The sequence below is a fragment of the Hyalella azteca genome, unplaced genomic scaffold (assembly GCF_000764305.2).
Source record: "Hyalella azteca isolate HAZT.00-mixed unplaced genomic scaffold, Hazt_2.0.2 contig8717, whole genome shotgun sequence".
Lineage (NCBI taxonomy): Eukaryota > Metazoa > Arthropoda > Malacostraca > Amphipoda > Hyalellidae > Hyalella > Hyalella azteca.
The window spans coordinates 80793-94365 of NW_025938802.1; the positions used below are offsets into that span (position 1 = coordinate 80793).

A 13573-nucleotide genomic window follows, 5' to 3' on the forward strand; every position below is an offset into this window, starting at 1 on the left:
ATTAAAACTTCACTTTTGACATACATTTTCATGTATGTTGCCTTATTAAAAATTGGCATAACTCGCCTAGCGAATTTATAGATTAGACAAATTGTGTACCATTAATAATGTAATTATGCTTGGAAATAAAGCTCAACTTACCCTATATCCATCACTGTCATCCGAAATAAAGCTCAACTTACCATCAACGGCATCCGATTATCCGAGATAAAGCTCAACTTACCTTATGTCCATCACCGTTATCCAAAAAAAGCTCAATATACCTAATATCCATCACCGCCATCAGAAACAAAGCTCAAATTACCTTATTTCTATTACCTTCATCCAAAATAAAGCTCATCTTACCAAATATCCATTGCCGCAATTCAATTATCATGTCTTCAATTTTTCACAAACCTGCGCAGAGAAACATAAGGACAAAAACATCCGTGCGCTGACCGAACGAACGTTTTTAATTCCCGCAACCAATAAATGGTAATTATAAAAAATTCAATCGTGTGCCCCCACACAAGCTCGTCAATTACTCTACATACTTTTGGCCCGACATCTTAAAAATTTGCGTGCTTTTAAATAATTTTTTCCCTTTTATCATCACAATTGCACGAGAAATAAGTAAATCTTTGACACGCGATTCATGTGTGGCATGCCGTGTCGGAATATCCCGGCAGTCACACAAAGCTAAGCTTGAGACTCAACAAAGCGTCGCCTCAAGTCGCTAAGTCGCTTACAGCGCTTGCGTCTCTGAATAAAAGTAAATAACAGGAGGCCGTCAGCCTGAATAGCAAGACGGCTCGTGTTGGAGTGAATGCGTCGCAGCAATATACTATTTAGATGCGACAACTTTATTTTAGCTTAAATAAATACTTATATTATAGTCTGCTTTAGGAATTTAAAAGCCAAAGAATACACCAAGGAAATTCACCATAAAACACCAGCTTAAATAAAGTATTGCCGTAAACTGTTTTGAAAGTTTTTAACAATTAATGCCCTTTTACCCGCCATGCTGCTGTAATTTAATTCTGGTTCTGAAATTTAACGAAATTTTTCTTGGATATTTTTCGACAGCCATTTATTTATAATAAATTTGAGTTGATTTTATATTTTATAATCCGGCCCTCGTTCGGCGATGCATGACGATTCCACCGCTAGAAGAATATTTCAAGTCGAGGTAATCTCCTGATCAGCTTGGGAATGTGAACTCTCGCTCAAAGAGCTCCCACGTGCATAATTATTTTTGTATATAGTATCAAGTTCCGATTACCCAAAATAACTAAAAAACAAATGAAAATAAACTTTGAATAAAACTGGGTAAATTAAACCTGTTTTCATCAGAACAGAACAGATTGTTTTATCTTTCGCACACTTAGAGTAGAGCGGAGGGTAAGCTTGTATGCTCAATAGAACGAAATAGAAATTGTGTTACCAATTACCAAACGCGTAACACCGTTTGGAAACTACTGGTGCACACTATCGAAATAAAAATTTATTGTATTGTAAACAAAATAGAGGAAACAAGAATTGCATTTTACACAAAATGGAGCGAAACAGAAACTGTTTAATGCAAGTAATGTACCGAAAATGAGCTTTGTATTAAAATAAAAAAAAAATAACAGAGCGAAGGACATATTGTGTTATATATATAGAAGCGCTTATAATGAGATTTTTTACAGCATAAAATAGAAAGAATGGTGATGTATTTGTAGTACTTTTACAAGCTTTTAGTAATGATTTTGATATGCAGTATAAGTGAATGAATGAGTACTGCTACGCCACAAGACTAACTGCCTCACTAAAGCCGAGTGATCCATGCGCCCCTGGCCTCGAACTTCTCCTTTAAACGAGTTCATGATGAGCCTCATGTCTCTGACCCCTCACTTTATTTTTTTCCTGCAAGTTGTTCTAATCTCGTGAATGAAGTATTTTACTGCAGTAAGAAATCATGTTAATCCTTAAATAAAAATATTATTAATTTACTGATATTTTTTGTTGTTTAATTTTTTGGGTCGTGGTCGACAGCATGTACCGCCGATGGCGCCATCCCCTTTCCGCTGGGCAGCGGCACGCGGGCTCTTGAAAATCTGCTACGCTTCTTTGAAGGCGAGCGTGTCGAGTAGCGCCGCTCCATGAGGGCCTCCACGTGGACCTGGACTGCCGCGTCTCACAGCATTTGCTTCTTGCTTGCGTGACTGCGACGGTGTTGAATTTGCTTCATGATGTTGAATTTGATTCATGATGTTGAAATGGATGCGAGATGCTGAACTGTATATGTCGTGGCCACACGCACACGCCGGGTACGCGGCCACACGCACACGCCGTGTGCTGATGCTGAATTGTATGCTGCGACGATGTGGACGATATTGATTTGTATGTGTCGTGCCGAAATCGCGGAATTAACGATTCTTGGGAATCGGTAGCCATTTTGCTGAATCTGTAGAATCAGCATTTCGTTGCTAATTCAGAAAATCGGACGTTAGAGTTAGAATATAGATCGACAGAAGTTAGAAAAGGTTAGGTCAAGTTCGGTCAAGTTTTTCATATTTAAATAAAAAAATAACTTGGCTGACTGACTTAACCCCAGATTCCTATAGTAAAGAAATGCAGATTCGGCAAACTTGCTGTCGGTTCCATAGAATCGGCGATTCCGCGATTTCGGCACGACATATGAATGAACTAATTCGTTGGCTTAAGGGTTACGTGCAGCCATTGGCCTCAAAAATTTAGAAAGTCGTTGACATTACGAAGGCAATAAGTTTAGGAAATAAAATCGATGAGGTCTAACATGTATGAAATCATTCAATGCTGGAATATAAAAGGCCGTTAACTTTTGAATCGCAGAAAGTTGTGGACTTTCGCAATGTGTGAAATCATAGACTTCAGTCATGTGTGAAGTCATTGACTTCTGGAATGTGTAAAGTCATTGACTTCTTTAATGCAAGAAGTCGTAGACTTCTTGAATGCCGAAAGTCGGTAACTTCTTGAGTCCCGAAAGTCGTTGACTTCTTGAATTGAGCTCATGTTTTATTTAGAAATGATGTAACGTTTTTTTTACATCTGATGCTGCTCTTAATGACGCGATCTCCGAATTCTTCAACTGATAATACGTAGCTTCAATTGCTGTATGTTCTTCCTTATTTTTTGTGGATAAAAAATATACAAAATCCCCCGCCGCCTCATGGCTCGAGGACAATCCAATTTATGATCTGCAAATTGAATGCAATCACGAAGTCGGGCTTTTTTAATAAGCGATAGCAGCCATGAATCCCAGCTTTAGTATAATAAAATGATCTTTGGTATACGATGCAAATTTGAACTTGATTATAGGATTCTGAATTGCGAATAATTTGATTTGATTATTATAAGTTGGAAGTTTTTACCAAAAAGCCGGTTGAACCAAATCCTGGTCCGTTTTCATTAATTGTGTAATTAAATAATGGTAAGTTGATTTTTTTTTGCGTGTATGCAGCATTTCAACTGACGCCGACTTACACTTATTTTTTATGAAAGTAATTTACATGAAAATTGGTAATAAAAAAGAGAATAAATGCGTGATGCATCGTACAGGGTGAGTGATGATATTGTGCAAATCATCACAGAGGCATATTTCAACCCAAACGCTTAAGCTCCCAATCGCTTTGCACGTCCAGGGGAAGGTTACTTTCGGACCTGCTATGTCGTCTCCTATGTTGATCCTTCATCAATATTACGTCATCCTCACGTTCAGTACCGAACTACACTACCACCCCTACTATTCTGTCTCTATACTCACTGTCTGTCTTTACTGTTGTTTATACGCCTCTGTCTGTCTATACGTCACTCTATGTATACTACCGCCCCTACTATTCTGTTTCTTTCTGCCAAGCTTTCACTTACCAGCACTTACCTGCCAACCCTTACTTGTCATGCTAAACTTATTTTCAATAATGTTGTACCCTCAACAGTGTTGTACCCTCAACAGTGTTGTACCATCAACAGTGTCGTACCCTCAACAGTTTTGTACCCTCAACAGTGTCGTACCTTCAACAGTGTCGTACCCTCAACAGTGTCGTACCCTCAACAGTGTCGTACCCTCGACAGTGTCGTACCCTCAACAGTGTCGTGCCCTCAACAGTGTCGTACCTTCAACAGTGTCGTAAGGCCCAGCAATCAGCCTAAACTGTTGTAATCTCACAAACCAATTCCTCAGGCGTCATTAAATCCAACTCAATAGTCGTGAACGGCATGACTTCGCTGCCGTAGAGGTCTTAAAAATCCCTGAACTGCTTTCCGAAATCGGGAGACTTTATAAAAAAGATGAACATGCGAACGATGGTTTGTACGCAGCTATTTTCGAATTAGATTCACGTTTTGTGGACAAATTGGATCCGTGACTATTGAAGCATAACGAAAAATCCTGTTCCTGAGAGGCCATCACAAACGAGGGAGCTTACTAAAACGGATCGAACGAGTGACGTTCAATGCAATTGAATTTGTATTTTAAAGATCGTTAGATAGAGTTGGGATTTTAGTAATAGTATTGAATTATGTAAAATTATACTCTACTTGCAGAGTTTTATTTCATAAATAGAGTGGAACGTTTAAAAAAGCCTTTCCTATGACCGATGGGAACCTAAGTGTACATCGAAGATTTATTGGTCATGAAGACGGTGGCGAGCGGCCTAGGAGGCCTAGTAGCTCCTAAAACATTTCACGACCCGCTTCGATTGAGTTGAAGCGCCTTTACAGATCCCTTTGCCCTCATCTGAAGCTTACGACGCGACCACGCCGTGAATACCGAGTCCTCTACCGTGGGAGATGTCGTATCCTTGTCACCGGGTCGCAGATCTAGTGGAGCTCGAGCTACTCAAATGCGCCCAGGCAATCAATTGCCAGTTCCCTGGGGTTATATTTTTCTGGCGTGAATGCTCCAGGTTTATAATGCTTGTGCTGTTTGAATCAAGTAATATTATCTGGATGAAATGGACGAGCTGTAAGCCGATCCTGTTCAGGTCTGTTCTTTCGACTTCGTTGACGTTAAATAATAATATAATCAGAATTACTGTGTCGACCTGCAGCATTTGTTGGCTGCTGAGCTCTTAACTGCGCGTTAGGCCAGCATTTCAGCGGAAATACAGCCTAGCATGTCTCGGTATTTTATGGTTCCTGGCCCAAAGGACCTGGCGAGTCTCGACCCTAAGTCGTAAATAGAACATCGAGTCTACCGTAGCAAGAGCTCCGGCTCCTGCTGCTCTTTACCTAACGAACTTTCCCATCCAAGAGGGTTTTTCGGCCGTAACTCCCTGTTTTGGTCCTTAGAGTCACGAACTTTGCTTGTAGTTTTCTGAGGTAGCACGGTTATTGATATAGGTATTATGTTATATATTTGGTCTATCTTTGCACTTTGTTTAGGATTTTGATTTAACTGAAATATTATCGTAGTTTTTAAATTTTAATATCGTTTGAGTCTGAATAATCATGCGGCCAGTTACTTTTTTCATATTGTTCTTGAAGCTGGTTTCTAATTTAACACTTTATGGTCATTTTTCATTTCTTTCCACATCCTTAGTTCTCTGGATATGAATTTTTGTAATATTCTACGATATTTTAAGCTTTTAGTTACTTCATGCATTCTGGTTTGCAACTTAAGTTCTGCCGGGTTCTACGGATCGGAAGTTTCGTTGGTCCCGCCAGTCACACGTAGAGTTCCGTGAGTACGGACGCTCGTGCTGCTCTGCAACTTGCCAAGTTTAGCACACAACTGTGGGCTTCTTGGTTGAACTTCGCTCGGCCAGTTCCTCGCAAATTGCATTTATCTTACCGAGCTTGTTACACATTCCCTTAAACTCACACATATATCAAATTTAATGAAGGTAGAGTTGTCAAGCTAATATTAGTGGAAATAATGATCATTGCATGTTGGAACGTGTGTTTTTGCTCATGTTAAAGACGCAAATGGTTTGTCTTTGTTGTGTAGGTAAAACGGCATTGCAGATGCCTTCGTTCTTATTAACTACAACAATAAAAGCGGAGCAGGTAGTCTGTGTTGCAGGAGCAAGCCTCAAGTTGTACCGCTGCGGCTGCGAACCGAGAAAGCCTTAGGGAAATTCTGTGTGAGCGGTCGTTCATCTGATTTACGATGCAAGCTTATGCTGGCTTAGCTGCTTATGTTGGCTTAGCTGCTTCCTGGAAATACTGAACCTCACTTGCACCCGAGCTAGTGTTTCTTGTGCGTGCTTCGCCGTTGCTAATCTCGAGCGTTACTAGCGAACTGTGCTACTGCGTTCCTGCCCAGACTCTTTAGCTCAGCCGCCCGCTAGTTAAAAAAACATTCTGAAGTTCTATTGCAGCTGTGGTCAAAACCTCGTGTGATGCAAGGCTCGAATTTTTTTGCCGGTTTAAATCATCTCCTAATTGCCGTTTAAATCACACTGTAATTGCAACAAATTTAATTAATTGTAAATGCCTGAACTGTAGTTCTGTTACTGGCAGAGATCAATGCACCGCTTGTCTTTTCTTCTTGAGTACAAATTCAAGTTTTAATTGCTGCATGAGACTCTGCAGAAATAATTCTTTAAGAAATTGCGTTGCTGATTGAGAACAATTTCTTGACACTGGTCTGAATAAATTTATAAATCATAATGACTAATTTAAAAAAAATGCTTCTCTACGATTCTGAGATGAAATTTTAAAGAAAAGACTAGTTTAATGCATAATTTTATATAAAATTATTCCGAGTTAAAGTGTTGTTTGAAAGTTCTTCCTCTGTGACTAGTATGTTAATATTCACAGCCATTTCTATTACGAAACTTTTAAACTAATTTTATTTAATGATCGATTCTTTGGAGCTCCGCTGGATGTATTTGCATCGAAAATAATTTAAATTAATCTCATTTGCATGATTATCAAACGCTGGCTGCCCCTGATACGGAACAAGAAAAATTTGTGTCTCAAACTGAGCGAATAAATCAATTGTTATAACAAACTCGGCCCTCTGAAATGTTACGCTCAGAAAAGTTAGAATGAAAGTGTTCCTGCTATAGGAATTGAATAATTATCTTTGTTTTGAGGACATTGTAATTGAATAGTCAACGAGCTGATTATCGACGTGATTTTATTTCTTTTAAGAATTTATATTGCAATGAGATGCGATTTTGATTTCCTGACCTGATTAAAATGATAGTTTAAACGGCCTACAACGCTCACATCAACCCGTGGACAAGTCATGACAAATAAATAACACCCTTTTATGTTCCTGTAGAACATTATGAGCTTTTATTCCTGAGAGGAAATTATTGAAATACAATAAGCTGCTCTCCAGATCGAAAGTGTAAGGTATCAATGGCCCAGCGATTGGTCACTAAACTACAATGGAAATATAAACGTTTTATACCAAGTTATGGTGCTTTATGTAGAATTTTTCTTTGAAAATTTCCATTAAATCATAATATGCTGCTTTGCTTAAATAACAGGGCTTCTGGGGCACATTTATTTGAGTTTTGCAATGGCAAGCGCTTCTTCAAACGTGTTATATATACCATTGATGTATAATTTATATGACATAACATATCTAACAGGCAAATAGCGTAATGGTCACACGCAGATGTCGCATTTTATAGGGTAAAATAAGATATGCGGAGAACCATGTGTTGATTAACTGGGAACGAACACATGTTTTCACGGCGTGAATGCGTTTGTTGGGAGTGAATGAATGAATGAAGGCTTCGTTACAAAAGCAGCAGTGATGAGCTGACAGACTTCACGTACCTTAGACCGGTAATTAAAACGAGCTTGCCGTGCAGCGCTAAAATTAAACGCTCGTATGCCATGAATATGTTTTGAATAAGACGAGATGGTATCACTACACATGTTCATCGTGGAGCTCACGAATTTACATAATTAGCGGATATAATTATTCGGTATTAAAATTCTCTCTCCATAGTGAATATTTTGCTATGTCGTTAAACAGAACAGCTTGCATAAGAAAATTTTCATGTCCACTTGTTTTTTAATGCTGTATTTTGACTATCCTGTTTAGTACGGGTGAATATCTTTCGTTCAATCAGGATTTTCGAAAGAATTTAACGTGTTCACCTAAAAATTACCTCCAATTAACCAGCCAATAGTTCCATGCAGATAGACTTGCCAAAAAAGTTCATGTGGACGTATTTAATGAACCGTTTAATTGTCGCTTATTTCTTGCTTGTTATTGATCCATGACTTGATCAAATCGTTCTTACATGGCTTGGTTGCTGGTCAAATTTACACTTATTTTCCTCATTACTCTGATTTCTATCATCATCGTGGAGATAAATCACCGGACTGCAACATCTGAACCACTATGAGACGAAAAACTATCAAAATACCAATATGAAGGAAATTTTATTAGGAATTGCTTTGCGTGCGAATGATTACATTTATGATGGGAAAGAATCGATAGGAAACGAGTCGAACTTCGTCGAATTAAATTGAAAATTTTCATAGAATCACTTCGTATTATGCATCTCTGAAAATATTACAATTTTTATACGGAAGGATCGACTTGAATACGTCGAACTTTGAATCAAAGTTAAAATTTCCATGGAATTACGTCATAATATGCATCTCTCAAACATAGCATTTATTATACGGAGGGATCGGCTGGAGGAAAGTCGTTGCTAATGGTAAGTCATAAGTTCGAAGCGGTGGCCCGAAGCGTTCGGTCGCCGAGGGCGGAAGTCATTTGCACTTTTATGAGTTTTTGGGCTTTCTAAGCAGCCTGACAAGTCGGCCATCAGTCACGCCGCGATCATTTCCTCGTTCTTCAAAGTCCCCGGATTCGAATATTTTTTTCGACTCCCACGAAGAACTTATGGTCTACTCCGTCATCTATTAATGCTAGTCATACTGGACCTGGTGGATTGTCTTTTGTTTATTGGTTTTTGAAGCCTAATCAAAAACATGAGCCAATTTAACGCTGGTACATTTTTTAGAATATTATTATTTGTAACATTTCCTATAGTATTCAAAGATTTTGAATCATTAGAAAAGCTTAGTTTCAGATTGTAATCGAGAAATTCATATGTTTAATGCACATGAGCCTCACCCCGTGTATCAGAGTCAAGGAGATATAAATTTTACTAAGCTTTCTGACACAACTTCACCTTGCTGACGACTGTTCAATACACGCGTATTGCCACACCACGTATGTTGCCACACCACGTGCGTTGCCACATCACGTGCGTTGCCACACCACGTGTGTTGCCACACCACGTGCGTTGCCACATCACGTGCGTTGCCACACCACGTATGTTGCCATACCACGAGTGTTGCCACACCACGTGCGTTGCCACACCACGAGTGTTACCACACCACGAGTGTTACCACACCACGTGCGTTGCCACACCACGTGCGTTGCCACACCACGTGCGTTGCCACACCACGAGTGTTACCACACCACTTGCGTTGCCACACCACGTGTGTTGCCATACCACGAGTGTTGCCACACCACGTGCGTTGTCACACCACGTGTGTTGCCACACCACGTGTGTTGCCATACCACGTGTGTTGCCACACCACAAGTGTTGCCACATCACGTGCGTTGCCACACCACGTGTGTTGCCATACCACGAGTGTTGCCACACCACGAGTGTTGCCACACCACGTGTGTTGCCATACCACGTGTGTTGCCACACGAGTGTTGCCACACCACGTGTGTTGCCACACCACGTGTGCTGCCATACCACGTGTGTTGCCATACCACGAGTGTTGCCACTCCACTAGGATTGCCATATCGCGAGTGTTGCCATATCACAAGTGTCGCCATACAGTGTTGCCATGCCACGAGTGTTGCCATGCCAGGAGTGTTGCCATTCAATGTTGCCATATCACGAGTGTCGCCATACAGTGTTGCCATGCCACGAGTGTTGCCATGCCAAGAGTGTTGCCATATCACGAGTGTTGCCATATCACGAGTATTGCCATATCACGAGTGTTGCCATATCACGAGTATTGCCATATCACGAGTGTTGCCATATCACGATCGAGTATTGCCATATCACGAGTGTTGCCATATCACGAGTGTTGCCATATCACGAATATTGCCATATCACGAGTATCGCCATATCACGAATGTTGCCATATCACGAGTTTTGCGTCATATCACGAGTGTTGCCATATCACGAGTGTTGCCATATCACGAATATTGCCATATCACGGGTATTGCCATATCACGAGTGTTGCCATATCACGAGTGTTGCCACACCACGTGCGTTGCCACACCACGTGTGTTGCCATACCACGTGTGTTGCCACTCCACGTGCGTTGCCACACCACGTGTGTTGCCACATCACGTGTGTTGCCACATCACGAGTGTTGCCATACAGTGTTGCCATCCCCCGCAGGTGTTCACGAGTGAAGGCAAGCGCTACGTCAGCACCGTGGACCCCAGCAGGAGCAACTGGACGAGGTTCCTACGCCCCGCCCCTGACAGGGACTCCGCTAACCTGGTCGTCGTGCCCCGCCCCGTCCACGACATGGGTCAGTGCTCTATTATATTTTCGAGACACATTAAAAAAAATTTATTACATTCTATAGTTTTTTATATTTCATATTTTCAAAAAATTTAAAAATACTTTTTATTAAGAAGTTTCATTGCATTTAATAGTTTTTTATTTTTTATTTTTAGATAAATTCACTATTCATTTGGGCTGATATTAAATAACAATTTTATTACACGAATCTTGTATCGAGTATATTGCATGATCTTAAAATTCAAGATTTCCTGCAATCTAATTTTCCAGCACTAATTTCGGCTCGTACAATTTTATATAGGGCATTATATTGTAATTTTAGCGCGTCATTTATCAGTTCACACATGTAAAATCCTCATCCGTGCAGCAGTTTTCCTCATTCATTAATGTGCCTCTCTATTATTTTCCCTCCATTTTATCATAAATAAGGTAAAAATTATGATTCTAGTTATCAATGACGCTCATTTTCATGCGCATAAATGACTGTAAATAAATTAATGTTTTAATTATGTGACTATTTTTGTCTCAGAATACAGAATCCTACACTACAGAATACAGAATCCTACACTACCGAATACAGAATCCTACACTACCGAATACAGAATCCTACACTTCAGGATACAGAATCCTATACTACAGAATACAGAATCCTATACTTCAGTATACAGAATCCTACACTTCAGAATACAGAATACTATACTACAGAATACAGAATCCTACACTACCGAATACAGAATCCTACACCACAGAATACAGAATCCTACACCACAGAATACAGAATCCTATACTACCGAATACAGAATCCTACACTAAAAAATGCAGAATCCTAGTTTGCACCTTAGTTCAAAAGGCAGGCGCTGCAAAGAACTGCCATAATATCTCGGCGCCGAAACTTTCCATCGTAATTAAAATTATCTCTTGCCTACCGACTTATCTTGTAAATAAATAGCTTGATACACGTGCGGTAAATTAAATTTTTAATGCAGACTGGTAGAGCTCGAGATTACCTTTAGACTGGTGCTTTTTAAGGTGCTCGAGATTAGCATAAAAATACTTGGATAACAGAGTTAAATATACTCATCTTCAACGGGAATTAGTCAAAACGTACCTCGATTGGCTTTTAAAGTTGATATTTACTGCACCGAAAAATATAGTAGCGCAGTCAATGTGACGCTGGTAGATACATATACTACCACTGTGTGCTGTGCCACTGAGCCATATTGTGGCACAGTCTTTTCATTAGGCTGTGCCACTGAGCCATATTGTGGCACAGTCTTTCCATTAAGCCATGGCACAGAGCCATAATGCGGCGCAGTCTTTTCATTAAGCTGTGTCACTGAGCCATATTGTGGCACAGTCTTTTCATTAAGCTGTTTCACTGAGCCATATTGTGGCGCAGTCTTTTCATTAAGCTGTGCCACAAAGCCATATTGTGGCGCAGTCTTTTCATTAAGCTGTGTCACTGAGCCATATTACGGCGCAGTCTTTCCATTAAGCTATGCCACTGGCATATTGTGGCGCAGTTTTGTCGGCGTGGTCAGCTGAAATGCCTAAAGTTGCCATCCGTGCAGCGGCATGATTCAAAGCGTTCGGTGTGTCACAACAAAGTCGTAAATTGCATGTCGTTTCTAAGTCGTAAACTGCTAGTCGCTGCTAAGTCGTAAACTGGTAGTCGCTTCACAGCGATATATTATCGTCATTTAATGCTGGTCTTGCTTAATGTTCACCTCGAGTTCCATGAAAGCTTGCCGCCACGCCGCTTTCACGAGAAAATAAACTCTCAATTTTATTTTAACTTTTGTCCGAATTCATGGCAATGGAAAGTCCTGAAAAATGAAATAATTTTAGCTTTTCTACGTAACATAGATTATTATTTCTAGTTAAATTGGTAAGGCTTTGTCAATACATAATACCATAATTAAGAAGTTATTGAAACAAAACTCGTTTTATTTATGTTAGAGATGTTGAGTTTAATGGTGTTGCCTTTCATTTATTCCTGCAATGAACAAATTAATTTCTTTTTTAGTTTGTATTACTGTGAATTCATTTGTATTCATTTCTTTATTATTTATACTCCATCCCTCTTAGGTATTATAAATTTGGTTGTTCATAATATTAGGTAAATTTCAGGATGAACATGAAATTCTTTTGAAATACAATAAAAAACCACACATACTCTACGGAGAAAAGTAATGAAATTTCAATAACTGTTCCCTGCGTTCGCGATGAACTGCCGTGCGATATCACCACTCTCCGCTTGTCGGTCGAGCGTTCAATTTCTGCATATCACAAGCCTTAAAAAGTCCTGTTAAAGTACCTATTTCTCACGTCTTATAAAACATCACGTTTGATGGAATAGCCTTCATAATTCATGTTTAAGTAACTATTTCTCACGTCTTATAAAACATCACGTTTGATGGAATAGCCTTAATAATTCATTTTAAAGTACCTATTTTCCACGTCTTATAAAACATCACGTTTGATAGAATAGTCTTAATAATTCATGTTAAAGTACCTATTTTCCACGTCTTATAAAACATCACGTTTGATGGAATAGCCTTAATAATTCGTGTTAAAGTACCTATTTTCCACGTCTTATAAAACATCACGTTTGATGGAATAGCCTTAATAATTCATGTTAAAGTAACGACTTTCACGTCTGATGAAAATATCCCGTGAAAACATCGAACATCTCAAACACGTGTAAAACCATATGAACCTAATTAAACTGTTGCTCACTATAGTTTCATTGCATCAAAGGATATGAAAGTTCGTCAAAGTTCTCTCAGGATTATTCTCGGATTACAAATACAATTAGTGTAACAGTTTACACACTACAATTAGTTTGTAAACTGAAGCGTAGCAGTAGACTTGTGGTGACTTCATTGCTGTATAAACAGTAATGTGTTCGGAGTTTAGCTGCAGTGTAGGCTTAGTTAAGCCGGATTGATAACCGCGGCATAACTGCAGTGTAGCCGGTGTGCAGGCGGAAGAAAAGTGTGGCATGGCTGCTATGTAGCCGGGAGATAACCGTGGTGTCTCTGCAGTGTAGACGGAACGTGGCCGGAGTGTAACAATGCTGTAGCTGT

At 39.6% G+C, this 13573-nt stretch overlaps 1 protein-coding gene across 1 annotated transcript in view; it reads left to right on the top strand.

Annotated features, from left to right (window-relative positions):
* The window catches only part of LOC125178299, an 80689-nt gene that overhangs the window by 63696 nt on the left and 3420 nt on the right, over positions 1 to 13573 (top strand). Inside the window, exon 4 of the mRNA XM_047881724.1 lies at positions 10356 to 10491. Within this exon, the coding sequence (XP_047737680.1) occupies positions 10356 to 10491 (136 nt within the window). The remainder of the gene's footprint in view (positions 1 to 10355; positions 10492 to 13573) is intronic.